The following is a 17,578-nucleotide window of genomic DNA, read 5'->3' on the forward strand; positions in this document are numbered from 1 at the left end:
GGAATTCAAAGCAAATTCTTCACCGACCAAGAGTGGGTGTTATCCCGCCGTTAATTAATGACCGTTTTAAATAAAGCGTAGAATTCGAAGCTCGCGAAACGTTACGCTCGGTGTAAGTTTAACGCGAGCCGATCGAGGATACCGCGATGCCCACGAACGAAAGTTAAGACCGACCCTCCGCAGAGACCGTTGCGTTAGACTCGCATTCATCACTCTGACTCGTACTAATCGTCGAAACGTTTAGTCCCGCGATTCCACCGATCCGATTCGTTCCAAACTATTTCTAATGCTTTTTTCGTCCCAAGGATGATCGATCGGTCTCCCTGGACCAATAAACACGGCCCGTAGCTCGCCCGAAAGATCAACAAAGAATTCGAAAGGAACGATTCTCGTGCGTGCGATCCTCTTTCGTTTTCGAGACGAATACGATCAACTTTCGATCCGCTTGTCCGTTCTGTTCTCCCGTGTTTGGTCACGCGTCTTCGAGACTAGCCAGCCAACCGTACGACCTTAGTTTTGACAATTAGCGAGTCCGGCCTCGTGCCGACGCACGACTTTTAAATAGAGAGCGAACGCACCGTCGAATAACACGTTGAGAAAATAATTGTCGAAGATCGGCTATCGTACGATTCATGGCCAACGAGAGAGGGGGGTCGTTGAACGCTGCGACGAAGACGAATCGCGAAACAAACGGTCTTTGACCGAAAGATCGGTCGTATTTTCGGAAAACGCGTCGCCTTGGAAGCAGCCCGTCGCCTCACTTCCCCTCATCGATCATTTATCAGCTTACCGAGCTTTCGGTCGGAGGGTCCATTATCACCGTGCGCATCAATCTCCGAGCATCGCGCGAGGCATAGAAATATACGAGCGTCCATGTTTCGGTGCTCGTACGTATAATTGCATCGATCGGCCCACGGAACATTGCGTTTCATTGTGATCGACTCGACGAGGCCTCGTTATTACTTCAAGGACCATTTCGCTTCGTGCCTCTCCAAACAACGAGGAGAGACTCTCCAGAGCCGTCCTCGTGGAACGTTCGACGAGAACGATCCCTCCGCAATGGGTCGATGATTTTTTCGAATTCTCGTCGTCTCCCGTAACCGGCGAGTGCGTCTCTTACGATTCCCGCACGATCAGGCTAATTAATTAGAGACAATTCGCGTTTTTACAGAAACGGAGAACGCGTCGAGATCGTGCCGTTTTCGTACGACTTGGTCGCCAATTAAAATCTCAAACGAGAACAACGCGAAAACTTCCTGGAGATTGTATCTTTTTTCTATGAAAAAAGAAGAGGGAAAAAGATAAATAGACGGACGAAGAAAATAGAACCGTAACGAAACAAAATTGTACTCTTTCTTCCCGATCGATAAGGAGAGAGAGTAATGAAGAAAAATTTCGAAAAAATTTGTTTCCTTCGATCTCGTCTACTTGAACTTTGAACGATAACCATGGGTATTTCGTTTCGAAAAAGGTGGGCTCTTTTCGTCGTTCCAAGAGTAAAGGTATTAATTGCGGTCCTCTTTCGGTCGATCGCGATCGTATTGTTCCGACTTGGAAGAAACGAAAAGAAGGACAATTTCCAGCACCTACGTCGAATCGACGGAGGTACGCGAGAGTTGGCCGAGGTGTTCAGAGCGCTAAGAAACCGGCGTCCGTTAAATTTTATCGGTCCGATCTTGCGAATTTCGTGGAGCTTTACGACGACGAGGCATCCGACTTTTCACACCTTCGTGGACACCGGGCGAATCCATCCTTGTTTACGTCCCGGGAACTCCGAGCCCGTCTCTTTCGCGCGGCTCGTTCGGGCGCGAAAGACTCGCGGCTGGAACGAGTGCCTCCTTAAAAACGAGGATTTACTATTTCCCTAACGCGGAAATTTCCGGACGATTGGCCCGATAGAAGACTGAAATACGAGCGAGGACAGCTGGTTCCATTATCTTCGAAAAGCTTCGCGGGCCTTTACGCCGCTTGGGAACGGAGACAATGGTTTAATGCCTCGTTCGCTCGGGAATCGATGCGAGCATTATTTGCGGAATCATCGGTTCGACGAGTCGGGTAGTTCGGGACGTTAAAGGGGTTCGCGCGAATCGTTTTTCGCCTCGCGACAAAGAACTCGCCGTTTCGCGATTGAACCGGGAACAGGAATAATTAGGAACAATTAGATCGGGAGCGCGATCTCTCGACGAGCTTTGTTTCGCGATTAATCGAATTCCCTTTAGCGAGTGTTCTTAACGTCTCCGGATCGATTTCCATTAACCGTTTCGTTGCAAGTGTTCTTACGTGGTCGATTCCGTTTCGATTACACCGAGGCAACCTAGTCGTTCGGTTCTTCCCGTCTTCTCGTAATAAAGTCAATATTGTCGTCGTTCCACGGCAAGATAAACGCGAGCGTTCCCAAAGAACTCGACGCGAACGACTCGTCGCGTTTGCGGTGCATTATCGTCCCGAACGATTTTACGGAAAATTGAACGCCCTCGATCGCTTCGCGCGTTACCGCTATCCGATTTAAAATGGTAAACAGCGAATAGTCGATAGCCCGGGTGAAGATACTCGCCGGTTGCGGATGGAAAACGAGGAAATCTCGTGAAAGAAATTTTTTCGCATTTGTTCGACCGCCTGCCGCAGACACCGAAATCGAGATTGCTTGGATTACGAGCTGCGGGAAAATAAACCGACGGTTGATTTCGGTTAGGCATAAGACGCGTGCGCGCGCGCGCGCCACGGCCAGAGAGAGAGAGAGAGAGAGAGAGAGAGAGAGAGATGGGGGAGGGTGGAACAAGAATGAGAATGCAGTGTATCGGAGGTATGTGTGCCACGATGTAAACGGTCCGTGGTACGTTTCTCGGCCATTGGTGATTCACGTTCGGGGGCTATAAATTTCGTGGCCGACGATTCGTCGAAAATTCCGTTTTTATCCGTGGAATCGGGCGCCAAGGTCGCGAGGCCGAACGCTCGGTTGCTTTTCAGAACGAAAATCGATTCCGTCGGTGTCGCGAAATACTTGCGGTCGTTTTCACTCGAAAAAGAAACGAAAGATGAGCGGGAATCCGGTCGAGGAGAAATTTACAGCTTCGGAATCGTTCGCGAGGCGATTGTCCAAACGGCGATGCTTTTTCGTTGCGGAAGAGCCGCGACGAAAAGAACGACCCGATGGCTTTCTCTTTTCGTTACGCGCGGTGTATTCGCTCGCGCGAGGGGCACGTTCGTTTACGCGTTTTGTAACGGAAACTCGTCTAGCCGACCGTGACGCAACAACCGCGATAAATATTCGTACGTCCCTCTTCCGTATTTTCTTCTCTCCGCGAGCTCGACGCCGTGGATGGGAAACTTCTTCGGACCGAGGCGACCGGAGCTTCTCTCCGATTTGACATCCGCGTGACGCGAGCCTGATTGCAAGGGAGGTAAGCCTAATTGCACTATTTCGTATTCCGTTAACTAAAGACGATCAACCGATTGACCCAGATTCCTCCGGCCTTCTCGTACTCGGCCTCGTCTCGAGCGTTGCAGCCTCCACGCCCCCCCGATGCTCGAATCTTGCGTTCGAGTTAACCCTGGATCCATCCCGGACAGGTTCGGTATACTTATCCATCGTGACGACCACCAACCGTGGCGGATTCATCTCGAAAATTACAACGCGCGCGCAACACGCGGATGCGAGATTCAAAGGGAAGCTGGTTTCTGCTCCATCGGGGTTCGCTTTCACGCGCCCCGGTATAATTTTACAGCCCGGACGTAAATAAGACGCGACCCGGGAAAACCGCTTATCACGTAGACCGACACCGCGATTCGCGCACAATACCCCTGCCATAAACGCGAACAGACGCGATGAAAGACCGAGAACTCGACTACCGCTGCTAATTGGAACAACGCGCGTTTGTTGCTCTTCCTCGAGAGGGAAACGAGCGAACGCGATTCTTCGTTTACGTTTCGCGTTTACCTCGACGTTTGAGTAAATGCAACCGAGACCGCGATCGCGATCGCGATCGAAAGCAAACCGATCGCGTTGCGCCGGTTCGATAACCGGTAACCACTCCGGTGCTCTTTGTTCTCCGGTCGAACCAAGGACAACGAGGAGGATGGAAACGAGGAAGCTTCGAACGGTCGCGAGGCATTTGGGTGCCGCTTATCATCGAGACGATCGATGCCGGGACGCACCTGAATCGTGGACATTATCGCGGCCAGCGGCCCAGCGGCCCAGCGGCCCAGGAAATGTGTCCTCGCATCGATTAGTCCCTCGCATCCTGTTACGCGGCAATTCCCTTCCTTCCGACTGTCCAGTTATGCGGATTCGAGCGCCCGCAGGACCACAGACGCGCGCGACCACCAGCTCGAGGGAACGGACGCGATAGGACGTGCTTCTCGACTTCTTGTAGGTCGCGTATGCGAGCGTCCGTGAGCTGGCCAAGAGCCAATGTCGCGAAAACGCCCTTTGTAACTTATTCCACCTGCGCGCAACGGGTATTCATCGAGCTTAACACACCGGGGCGTCGCTCCCTCTGACCCCGGTCTCCTCCCTGGGGATCCACTCCAATTTTTAATTCCCTCCGCTTTCCGGCTCGGGGAAAAAGAAGCGTTCGCCGCGAGCGATAAGTGTAATCGAGTCGAACGCCGGGACTATCGCTCGATTGCGTTCGCGTAAATCACGAAACGGTACCGTCGACTCGTTTTGTTACCGAACCTTGGATCACTTTTCAGGTTACCGCTTCGAGGAGCTGGGAACAAGAGCTCCGTAAGAAATTGTCGGTCTCCTAGCTATCGCGAAAAAGAAAATCGTCAGTCGCGAACGATGAGCGTAATCGATCGGAACGACGGGACTATCGGTCGATTGTATTCGCGTAAATCACGAAACGGTAGCGTCGAGTCGTTTGCGAGAACAAGAGCTTCCGGAAGAAATCGCGGATCTTCCAGCCTTTGCGATCTTTGGATTATTTGAAAAATATTACATTCCTCTCGTTCGTGGACCGTATTTAACGCGGTATGCGCCGGGTCGAGACAATATTTCGGCCGCTAATGTAATCGATGAACGAACTCGTTGGAGCGCATTCGATGCATATAAAATATCATAACGGATAAAAGCACAATGTACGAACCCGGAGCGAAGCTTCTCTCGGCGGCGCGAGATAGGTCGAGCTGGTCCGATCGCGGACGATCCGTTTCCAAGGCGCGCTGTTATTTTTCACTCGCGGCGGCTCTTCTTTCCACGGTCTTTCTTCTTCGGTGGTTCGTTCGACGTTCATTTGCAAGTAGTTTCGGTGCTCCGGTTACGCAACACGGTCTTTCGTTTATAGTCCGACGAAACGAGAACAACGCCTTTTCACTTATCCGCGGCTTTGAAATTCCCGTGTTCGATTAATCGTCGTTCGTGCCACGGAATTGTCCGCGAATTACCGCGGCTCGGTGCTAATTTCCGAGCGCCCGTACTCGTCCCATTGTTATTCCTTTCGTGTAACCGATGATGGAATAAAATCTCCTCGCGGTGCACAAAAGTATTTCCCGCGCAACGGGTGCATCCCGTATTCCCGACCGCGTTGGTTATCAACGCGTATTACCGGTTTCGTTAATGGGTAGCTATCGATTGCTAATATCGTTGCCGAATGCACGAGTTCGCGTTTTACGACTTTTACAGCTGTTGCGCGAATAATTTGTCCCGCGCTAACGAAGTCTCTCCCGTTCGTTTGCAGGACAGTGAACACCATCAAGGACTCGTTAAACGAGACGCATCCGTTGAAAGATTCAATCAGCCCGAAAATTAATTATTACGGGAACCGACGGTAACGCAATTCGATTGCAAAAGCGCTCGAGTACCGCTCGAGTTATAATTATATCGCCATAAACGACAACGCAGCCCGTTAGAGAGAATAGTGCGATCAGGAGCTCCAGCTCCTCGATTATTTACGCTCGAAAACGGATTCGTCGTGTATTTCGATGTTTGGTAATCCGCAGCCGCCCGATCCTTCGTCGCAAAATTTCGTCGAATCGAAATTACGAACAACTCGCGACGATTTTAATTCGAACGTGCTCCGGGTCCTTGATAAATACCGTGGTTCGTTTCGTTGATCGAAAACGGAGAAACATCGGCTCGACCGCGAAACGACTTCGAAACGATCGTCGAACGGGTTAACGAGAACGTTGGACGTTTAATAGAACGGTCGTCCGATGCAAAGAACTTTCCTCGTGTTTCAAATTCTCGAGTCGAGCTCGATTTTGAAAGGTGTCGGGGATTCGCGGGGTCTTTCATGCCCGGGAAACTTTTCTAATTAAATGCCGGAGCACGTACCGGGTAATAAGCCGGCCAATTATCAACGCGTTAACCGCGATCCACGCGGCCCGTTTCATTTTGCGTTTAATTTATGGTTCGGCCTATCGCACGGCTATCGATCGGTGGCGGGAACGAAACCGGTGAAAACCCTTTTATCCCGTATCTTCGATCTCTGTGTTTCCCCCTCGTTTCGCAGCGATTGTCACGGCCGAGGTGGAAAAGGAAACAAAACGATCCGATCGATCGTTGGCCGGATTTTCGACCGTGGCATTTGTTCACGGCCCGCGTAGAAATAAAGGGCACGAAATTCTTCAAATTTTGAACCGTGCGTTGAAATTTTAAAACGCGATAAGACGAAACGATCATTTGCGCGATAAGAATGCAATTTTTTCGTCGACACTGCACGGTAACGCGCGAAACTCGAAAAATCGATCGCACCGTTTACCGATCGGTATCCAAATATTCGACTTTCCGAATATTTATTCCCCGTGGATAGTTCTCGCGGTAGGATATTTAACGTCGAATCGATGGAAAGATAAAAGGACGGAAGTAGGTCTCAACGCGTGCATGTGCATTTACGAATTAGATTCGTCTTTTTGGTCGAGAATTTCCGCGTACCAGCGTCCCTGGTGCATAGAAAACCTAAAAAGCGTCGGTGGTCGGTTCTCGGGACGTCGCGTTCAGCCGAGTTCAAATTCAAAGCCGCGCGTGGAAATTTTCGTCGCGGCGTACGTCTCGTACAGCGAACGTGTCGTACACCGCGGTGATTGCAGATGTTTCCGAAACATAATTCCCAGGAGACGCGTGTATATTCCCGAGCTCGAGCGGAGCCCCGATGTAGCGTATATTTCGTCTTCGTCTCCGTAACAGCTTCGACCGATCGTTGTCCCGTCCGTCGCGCTCGGTGTCGCTCGATCACGGCCTAGGAGAGTGCAGCGCGATATGACGTACGTTGATTCGGGAATTTACCACCGCGCGATATGCCGATAAAAGTTACGGACGGTAGCTCAAATTAGAGAAATGGGTGAGAAAAAAGTGCATTCCGTCGTATTTAAAAATATTTTACAAATTCGCGCGTAATCGACTCGGGAATAATTGACGTTTGTTTCGCGGTGAATCGGACACCCGATGATAGCGTAAAGCCGGAGAATTTCTTCGGAAGATCCGCGTGGCGGTCAACGCGTTCATCATCGAGAGGAAAAGGGACGATAGAAGCGGAGGGATCGCGAGAGCCTCGATGAAAATACCTTTCTGAAATTCGAGCCAACTGCGAATCGCGAACCGGGCTAATGGATAAGTCGCGTAGCTCGGAGGAGACACCGAAAACCGTTGATGATATCGCGAAGCCTGGCTTTTCGTGCGTTTCGAGAGATTCTCGTACAGATCCGTCATTCTGACGCGTCGTTGGTATCGCGCGTACGCGCACCTACACGTATTTAATACTCCGTACGGCACGGGTTCCTAGAACGTGTCACGTGCAATTTGCTAAACGTCGCCAAGGTCACCATTAGCGTAATTAATTCGCTCGTTTTTCGACGCAATTAATGTGCATAGGTTCGCGCGCAGGCGGGACAGACAGGCCGCAAAAGTGGTCGGTTAATTGTCTCCCGACAGTTTCGGAGTGGATATCGCGTTCGTGTAACTTTTGCGCGCGGCGAATCAAGCGACGCGGCAAACCGTACCTTACGCCCGTTTCCCCGTGAGAGGACACTGCAATCCACTTTGCACTTTACAATCCGCTTACAAGGGGGTAACTTCGTTTCGTCCAAGGAAAAAGTTACGGTTCGGACGACGTCGGGATATTTTAACGGGTAGCTCGGCCGTGGACGCGGAAAAGATTTCGATTCGTTGGCGGAGAATTTGAATGAAAATACCGTGGTGTTTCGACCGTTTCGGTTTCCAACCGGACCTATTTATAGAACACGCTGGACGCGATCGCGATCGCGATCGCGCGCCAAGGGCCGAGTCAAAGAACTACTTCCTGCACGGAGTTCTTGCTAACGAAGGTCCGCAGAGTGCTGCCTTTAATTAGATTCGCGCACCCGTGTCTTGTTATCGCGCGCTTTGACGCCGAGGCGAGCATCTTCCGGCGATACGCGTTACGCTATCATTTTCCCGCGTTACCCGTTCCCTCGATCGAACGCGGAATTCCTTGACAATTAAAGTCGACGCGATTCCGGTTAAATCGAGAGTCCAATTAAGTCCGAGTCTCTCGGGGGAAAAGTGGAGGATTTTATCGCGACGTGAGCGGTCGCGGGCTCGAGCGATCTTGCGCGAAAAATCTGCACACTCGCGGCGTGCGTGACGCTCCACGAGTAAAAACAAACGCGGACGCGACGTAATTGCGAACGAGAATACGAACGCGCGAAAGCAGAAATTTCGAGACAGCGTTGCTCGCCGCGTAATTAAAAACTTGTACGTATTTCAGGGAAAAGAGAGGAGTCCCATCGGAGGTGTCCCACGCGAACCGTTATCGTTAATTAGGATTAATCGAGGCACGAACCCCATCACGTGGCGTAGCTTACGAGGCGATAATCACTCGGCAATTAACTAATAACCCTATGGGCAGGTTTGCAGCTGTCGTGCAACTTACGATTACAATTTTCCTCGTTACACAGGGGTATTAAGTGATCCACGACTGAAATGGCTTATGCGATCGTTAGACTTTATCGGTCGTACGTAGCGGCTACCACCGGCTTGGAAAGAAGGGTGGTAGAAAATAGTCGAATTCTGGGTAATCTATAGACTCCGGGGAATTATAAAAGTACAATTATTTACGGAAAACACGACGGGGAAGTCGTAAAAAAGAAGTTATCGTGGAAGGTGTACCGTGCCGTAGCGGTGTACCCGTTTTGTACGCCGGTATAAAGAATACGCGTTACGCGCAATAAAGACCCGTAACGATAATAATTTCTTTTCGTTCGTCCTTTCGAATTGCTAGAATTACGACGGATTTAACGAACGGCCGAATCTTCGGAAATTAATTATCGGCCCGCGAATCGCGTTGCTCTGTCGTAAAAAGCAATCATTTGCAAGAACGCGCCGCAACGTGGTCCGTTGCTTTCGAAGCGACGGTTTAACGAAATCGATAGCGTTCGTTAGTCCTCCCCCAGAGTGATTAGGTCGCGCGTTACGCCGCCGTTCGCAATTTGACCGGCAGCGTTGCATATGCATGTATATCGCGAAGCAGTGATTTACCAAATGAACCGTCAACCGTGCAAGGTGACGTTCCCTAGACGAGTTCCGATAAACAGACATCGGAATCGATTTGCGCGTTATCGCTCGACTTGTTTATCCAAAACGCGCTCACCGATCCCGCGGTAAATCGATACACGGTTTTAGCAAAGTCAGACACGGCTGTTGGGAACTTTGCCACTCTGCGCGACGACAGATGCATCGCGTTCGAGCGGTTCGTTTATCCAGAGTGGACCGAGGGTATCCTCGATTCGCGGCCTTTGATCGAAGATCACTCGTGGCGAGATCGAAACGATATATATATATACATAGAGAGAGAGAGAGAGAGAGCAACGCGAAAACGAAAATTCGCAACCATTTTACCGTCAACCGAATCCGATCACGAGGTCGAACGAGTTCGATTTTTCGAGAGCAAAGTGTCGCCAACTCGTTACGTATTCGCGCCAAGAATCAGTTCGCGTCACTCGCGAGAATCGAACGTGTAAACAAGCACCCGTTCGGAGTACAAAGTTGCGCAATCGGTTTCGATAAATCTTCCTTGTGCCAGTTGCGACTCCGTTCCTAGAAATTCTCGCCTATCCTTCTCGGGTTCCGCGCCGCGTCCTTCGATCCCGTATACTTTCCAGAGTCGAGCAAGTTCAACACCCTTCGGCCTCACCCCCGTCCTTTGTGGCGCTAACCAACCCTCGGTGATCGAAGTCTCTGTGGAAGTGCCTCGGCATTGTCCGTTAACGGACCAACGAAATTCCCAGGGAACCAACCAGATTGCGCTACTTTCTTTCCTCTAGTTGCATTTCGGTTTTCTGTAGCCTTTACCCGCCGGCCAAATTAAATAAGCGTTGAAAGTTTCACCGACAGACGCCATTTCCGAGTTCCTTTCTCTTGCGCGAGGAAGGGAGCTCCGTCGTTGAACAGTTTTTCGGTCGCAGCTGGCAGACTTTGCGACAATTCGCGGCGTTTCGTTCGATTCGTCGACTCCTGTATCGAGACCGTCGCGAATTTCTCGCTCGACGTATCCTTCCATCGTGCACGACCCGGTTTATCAGCGCCGCGGAGAACATCGTATCGAGGCTCGAGACGTCGCGCGAATGGAAAACGATGCGAAAATCTCGAAGGCGAGGCCAGCCTCGACGAATTCCCATTGAAATCGAACATTTCGTCGAGACGGAGTCGCCGTATTTGCACGCGACGCCCACCGGTTCGGTTTGTTGCCACCTAGACGAGAACGATGCATTCCCGTTCGAACGTTGGGCGTCTCGAGCTCGTATTTATTCGATCGCGAGGAACTCATCGACGAGCTCTTTCCGAGCGAGTCAGCACCGGAGTTCCTCGATCGGGGAACGGTTCCTCGTTCGCGACGAAATCCTCCTCGACACAGTTCGCGACAACGTTGCTTCTCTATGGTCGAGAGGCATTCGAATTCTCGGTATCGGTTAAGCGACCGTTCGATGATAGAAAAGAGGCCAGAGGGGTTCGCTGGCAAAGAAAATGCGCAACTGTTTTCGCAACTGGAGCCGGCGGCCTCCCATCGATGGAAAATTGTTCGTAAAATGTTATTTTCGCGGCTAGTTCGACTGGCCCGATACTCGGTCGTAAATATTATCGCAGGGTGCTACGACCGTTTCCCTTTCCGACGCGATCGTTCGTTGCGATCAACGACGTGTGCCGAGCACACATACCACCGACGATGTTACCCCGTCGCGAATAGTATCGATCGTCTTCCTGGAATCGAATATGCAACGTTTTTCGTCGCTGAAAATTCATACGGCGCTGTATCGAACGAATTCACCTCGTGAAACCGTTCCAATATTCATGTCTCTCCTCACCTTTCACCCGTGACACGCTTCGAAGCTTTTCTAATCCAAACTCGAGGCGAAATCAACGTTCAACGTCGAGCGAAACAAGATTAAACGGATGTTCCGGCTCGCGGAATTAAAAATATATATCGTGTTGAAATATTCACGTTCCTCTCTCTCTCTCTCTCTCTCTCTCTGTTCAATTTTCGACCGTTTAAGTTGCATCCGAAACGTTGTTTCGTATCGTTGGAAATAAAGTAGTTGCCGGGCGGATCCTCTTTCCGGTGCAACACTTGGCGTACTAACCGAGCGAACAGGGTTCGCGCGACAACGGGATGAGAACGACCTCGGCCGATGACCTGGCTCCCGAAGATAGGTACCGGGTCGAAAAAGTTTCGCGAGGTATCGCAATGTCGCGTCTTGTTCCGTCTCGGGCGATAAATCGCGGCGAGGCTCGCCAGGATCGATAGCCGGGGCAAGGGAATGAAATCCGCGAGGCGAAAGTCGGTCGAAAAAGCTTCGGAAATATTTCCGAACGATATCCGCGGTGTTCGTGTCGGGGTGTAATTTGCGCGAGTCCTTAACGCGGCAGTCCGCGGGGCCAATTTCCATCGATAATTTCACCGAGCGGACCACGCGAGCCGAATGCCGCGAAGAATACGAGAAAAACGCGCGAAGCGAAACGCGGCGGGTTGCGAAACTTTTGTCCCGAGTTGGCCGAACCGCGTCGAAATTTATGGAGATCGAATGACACGAACAACGATGTAATATTCGAAAAAGCTCCTTCGGTGATAAAGCGTTCGCGTAGGCGGCGCTGACTGTCGGCTCCGTGAGTGGGCGTTACCAGCGTATCGTGCAAATTTATTAGAATCGGCCCGGGAGTCCACGTGCGGCACACGCGACGAACCAAGTTCGAGAACCCGGTTCCTCGTGTTCCGCGCGAACTGGAGCGCGAACGAGAAGCGCGAACGAGAATCAAAAGCATCGACTTTGTACTCTACCTGTACTCACCGATCTTCGGTATGTGCCTGTCATGATTTCCCTCGGTGGAAAACTGAAACAGAAAAGGCGACGTTAACGATCGGTCTCGCGATGACAACCGGCGAGCGTTCTCGGCGGGATGTCTCCTCTCTTCCCGTTCGTCGCGGGCCACGTTCAATCGCCTCGGATCGCGGTTTCAGTTCGCGGGGAATTTTTTTATATTTTCCCTGTTAATGGACCGCGTTCGATGGGATGCCGTTTCGAGGAGAACCCAAATGGATCGGGGAGAAAGCTTTTAGCATGGGATAGGATTCTACCGGGCAAGGAAAATTTATCGGTATCCCGACCGCGAGACCGATTCCCTCGTAATAAAGTATTTTCGCCAGGTTGCTGCGTTCGTTCGTTCGTTCGATCGCGCGAGCTTTCGTTCGTCGTATCGAACGCGAGATCCTTTTTTTCTTTCTTCCACCGTCCCGGGAGCTGCAATTATGAACGAACCGGGAGAGTCCCGGCGAAGGATTCGAACGATACTTTAAAAGTTCTAATTGCTCGAGTATTCCACGGGTTTGTTCTAGCCGTCTCTCGCGCTCGACGTTGCCCGACAACTTTAAATCCCGACGAACGACACCGACCGAACGTTTCCGGCCGGTTCGGAAAAATTGCTTCCTTCTACTTCCGTAAACGAATCCTTCCGTTTTATCTCTCGTTAGCGCCGAGAAACACAAGGATGAGAATTTCGCGTCGGCTCGCAGCCAGCTATTCCTCGGCGTATCTAACGTTTCTTTTAAAGAAAACATTTCTTTCCACTTCTGAAAGTAAACCGGGTTTATTTGAAGCCCGGGTGCCTTCGCCGGTGAAATAAAAACCAGCGGAAAGGAATTTCGTAGTCGTTCCTCACCGCGCGAAATTCCTCGAGCTTCGTGCAAGAGTAACGAGCACCGTCTCTCGAAAAAGAGTTTCGAGAGAGAAGGAGAACAGCGGATCGATGATCGACCCGTACCCTTCGTTTCCAAGCGAAACGGAACGACTCGTATCCAACCGGAGCATCGAGCCTCGATCGAGCTCGAATTCCGATTAAATCGCGCGTGCAACAGTTTCGAAGATCTCGGAGGGACCTTGTTCGTCTCGGTGGTTTCTTCCGCGAAAGGAGGGTCGCGCGAAATATAAATCAGCTCGAAAGTACCCGAGGTTTTCCGCCGACGAACCCCGAGGTCGCCAACAATGGGAACCGTACCATTTTTAAAAGTCTAGACGTAACAGCGCGTGCTCGACGAACCTCTCGAATACGTCGCGATTTCACGGAGTATTTTCGCACCGAGAACCTCGGTGTACGGTATCGACGCGAGAGGAATATCCACGCGTTCTGTTTCCGCCTTGGTTTCGACGATACGTCTCCATCGCGAACGCGGCCGTAAATTTCTCCTGCATCGGGAAGCCAACCTTTTTTTTTGTTTTTTTGTTTTTATACAATCCGTGAACGTGTCCCGAGAACGCGCCAAACTTCCTCCCGCGGGTCGTGAAATCGTCGAGGGAAAGATTCAACGATGTCTCGCGTTAACGATACATCGGAATCGGTCGGCTGGCCGACGAGATATCGACTACGTGGAAAAAATGTGCAACGAGGAGGCGATGTTGTCCCAGCGGCGGTGAAATTCCGTCCTTTAGGTGCAAACAGAATTACCCGCAAAAATATTGACCTTGCAGCGCGCGGCTGCGTGCATCCGCAAACTGACTCGAAAAGTAACAAAGTATGTACAGGACGTCCAACACCGTGGTTGAAAAAACTCGGCCGGCGGTGTCGATGCGATAAAATCGCTGAAAATCGAATTGTCCCTGCGACGAGATAAATAGCGTAATATAGTAGACGTCGAGAGGAGATCGATGTGAAAATCGATACGGGACCGAATCCGATTTTAATCCCGTGATTAACGTACGGTGGAGTCGATAATTCATCGATGAGTTTGGAACTCGACCGTTTAATTTCCCTAGGAATATATGCAAAATTCTTGCGGACAAATCGAAGCGGTTGTTACTCGTGCAAAGTAACGCGAACGATTCGAGGGATCATTCGAGGGCAATTCCAAGTGAGTTTTCCGCTGCCTCCGGCAGGAGGAAATCGTTTCTGTGCTCGTTAACCGAAGCGACTCGTCGTTTCGCTGGATCAGGGCCTTATCCCTTCGTGTCGTTTCGGGCAGACCTTTACGAAACCAGCAAGCCAAATCACGCAGACGCCGCGTTGTTTACCGTCTCGTAAGTACGCGCGTTCAAAGAGGAATTCGTCTTCGAAGAAGACGGGTGGTTCCGTTCCAGGTTCGTTCGGTCTCTTTCGTAGCCCGGCTTCTTAGTTTCCGGTGTTACCGCGAGACGGTAGTTGCAACGCCATCGGAGGGAATTAAGTGGCTTTAAAAATTAATCACCGACGATTTTCGTTACGTTTATCGCGACGATACGGTCGGGAGCTATTATTTTACGTCTCGTTATCGGGACGACGGGCGATAAGCGTGAAAAATTGCACCGCGAATGGGAAAACAGCGGGCGACGATTAAACGAAATCTATTAACCGGGCGCCGATTAAGAGTTCGTCGTTGTTTTAATTAACGACACGCTTGCGGATCCGATCTCCAACGGGACAGGGACCGTTCCTCCTCTTCGCGATCGTTCGATCGAATTCGCGTTCGGCGATTAATTAAATACCATCGCTACAGCGCACCTAGGTATTTAATAAAGCTTTTTCGAACGGGTGCCTTCGCTTTTAAACCGATCGAATGCAAAAGTTGCCGTCGAGGAACCGAAAGCCAGTTCAACCGTCTATTATTCTTAATTGCGAGCTTACCGATCGCGGGAAGAACGAACGTCGAATCGTAACGAGACACCGCGGACAAAGTCGATAATGGCGTTCGTTCGCGTCTTAACGATCGACGAAAGAAACGAGACGATGACGAATACTTTTTCCCGTTTTATGGAAACGGAACCGTGGAAGATCTTTCGAAGAGCACGATTTCGCTTTTTGTCATTCCCTGTCCCACCCTTTTAACCAACCCTCTATCGATCCGCGGTGAAACATCGTAATTGCGCTCGGTACGCAATTACTAATTTCGCGACGTGTAATTATTTGCCCAAGAGAATGCGAAACGTTTCGGATCGTTTTAGAATCGTTGGCTCGAAACTTTAACGAAACTATCCACGGAGGAAAGAGGCACCGCGTTACGAGGTTGGTTACGAGGACTGTACTTCGTTGGCAACTTTCACGAGACAATTGCAAAGCGTTTCCTTACGGCACAACGGTTGTCTTCGGTTGGTTATAACGAATGTAAATAGAGCTAGGTTCCGACGATACGACTTTTACTTCTCAAAGATAACGGTGGAGAAATTATCGACATAAATATCCTCCGTCACCGAATACCGTTAATCGAGACTTTTTCTCGTTTACAACGATAGCTTGCTTATGAAAACAATTTCATCGCCAGGTGCTACCCGACTCTTCTACGAGCGTCCTCGTATCGCACCTCTCGGGACTCAAAAGCACCGCCCTCGATACCTTATATTAGCCGGTGTCTAGATTTTACGGGAGTCGAGTCTCTGCATTTGACAAAGAACATTTTTCTTTCTTTCTGGGCTGACATGTGAAATACGTTTGGTTCCGGGTAAAATACGGACCGAAAATGAACACCGAGAAAAATAGTTTTAAAAAGGGACAAGATCGCGAACACCATTGGGACAAAAATAGCCGGAAATAGAGGACGATCAGGGTGTTAAAAACTTGTATCCTTCGAACGAGACATTCGTGGACCGAATATAAACCGCATCCTTTTGGCAGCGTTTCGTTCCGTCGCCAATATTCCAGCTAGCTTCGTTAGAGATACAACGAGGTACCGATAAACATCGCATACGTGTAAGCATCGGTGTGTCGTCAGAGTCCTGGTAAAGCCGCGTTGATAACGAAGCGTCTAAACGCTCTCCCAAAAGGAAAAACTTTGTCCCGAGTTAATTGCGCGATAACCGAATTTAAGACTACGCGTTTCCCTAAACGAGTCTCGAGTAATCATTCGTACGTACCGGATTACACGGTGCTTGTTTATCGAAGTGTCCGTCGAAATCGAGATCGCAATTTTCGTCCACGGTCGAACGATAAGGGGAAAATTCGATTCCCTAACGAGGAGAACGCAATTCCTCGACGAAATGGCGGGAATCTTATTTAGCCAAAGCATCGTAAATCCTGTCCTAAACATCCAACGTCATCGGCCGAAGTAGCCTTCGCTATTCAGCAATGGCGGGAGGAACTTTATCGCCCGGGGAAAGAAATTGCAGAGTTTCGTACGTGTAACTGCAAGCCACGCGTGCGCGAGCGGGTCTGTGCGCGTTCGCAAACGAACGGAAAGGAAACTCTCGATGCATCCGAACGTAAGATATTTTTCCTGCAATTTATACGTCCGCCGTTCGCGATATTTGCCAACGCGAAGCTGTGCCGTCGCGAGCTTTCCTTTCGTCGTGACACGGCTTATCGGATGCGCAGCCGGACGATACGCGCGCTGATTTTATTCGTCGTGTCGCGAAGATAAAAACGATATCCCACGAACGGGAATAATGGACGATAATTTGGCGAACATCGGTATTCCGGTGCAGCGAACTCGCTGCCGGATTTGCGCTCGGGTAATAATCGTCGATGTCCCCAGCGATCGAGAATGGAATTCGAAAACGTCCAACGACCGACCGGTCGCACCTTCGAAAATGACGACCAAGGATTCGAATCGAGCGTATCGATGACCGTCGCGCACCTTTCCGACGCATTTGAGCGCATTTCGGACCACAGCCCCGGGAAATTGCGGCGGTTGAAATCGAGACGAGCCGACCTTGCTCCGAATATTAATTCGACAGGGACCGTTTTGGATATCCGCGTTACGAGTACCGCGCCCACGTCGCGTAAAAACCGCGAACCGAGAAGCGAGCGGAATCCGGAAACGCTCGTAACTTTGATTTACCATTCCGACTGGGGAAAACCCATGATCGCGGGTGCACGTATTCGAAAGGAAAAAGTTTGCGGTGAAACCGCCGATGATAAAAGCTCCTGAATATTGCGTCGGAAATCGAAAAATCCACTTGCCGTGGGTCGGAGCGGCCGACCTACGGTGAAACTGAAAAAATATCTCAACGTTCAACGTTCCTCTTTTACCGGTTAAAATATTCACGGCAGCCCGTCCGATGAAAATGTTCATAAATTGCTAAACATCTTAAGACGGTTGCCGCAAGGAACGAATGGAAGAGCAGAATAAACGAGTACATCGTCTGTCCGAGACTTATACGGGCTGCGGAGGATCCTCGAGTTCGTTAAAGGAGAATCGCGAGGACT

General features: G+C 50.5%; 1 protein-coding gene across 9 annotated transcripts in view; it reads right to left on the bottom strand.

Moving 5' to 3' along the window:
* The window catches only part of Trpgamma (Transient receptor potential cation channel gamma), a 71,346-nt gene that overhangs the window by 29,508 nt on the left and 24,260 nt on the right, over positions 1 to 17,578 (bottom strand). For 4 of the 9 annotated variants that reach the window (XM_076319625.1, XM_076319620.1, XM_076319624.1 and 1 more), the window contains exon 2: positions 12,252 to 12,304. The exons of 2 other annotated variants lie outside the window; for them this stretch is intronic. In XM_076319625.1, the coding sequence (XP_076175740.1) occupies positions 12,252 to 12,285 (34 nt within the window). In that variant the 5' untranslated portion in view covers positions 12,286 to 12,304. The remainder of the gene's footprint in view (positions 1 to 12,251; positions 12,305 to 17,578) is intronic. 3 more of the 9 variants (XM_076319628.1, XM_076319627.1, XM_076319626.1) reach the window with 1 other exon arrangement.

The sequence above is a fragment of the Ptiloglossa arizonensis genome, chromosome 9 (assembly GCF_051014685.1).
Source record: "Ptiloglossa arizonensis isolate GNS036 chromosome 9, iyPtiAriz1_principal, whole genome shotgun sequence".
NCBI classification, from domain to species: domain Eukaryota; kingdom Metazoa; phylum Arthropoda; class Insecta; order Hymenoptera; family Colletidae; genus Ptiloglossa; species Ptiloglossa arizonensis.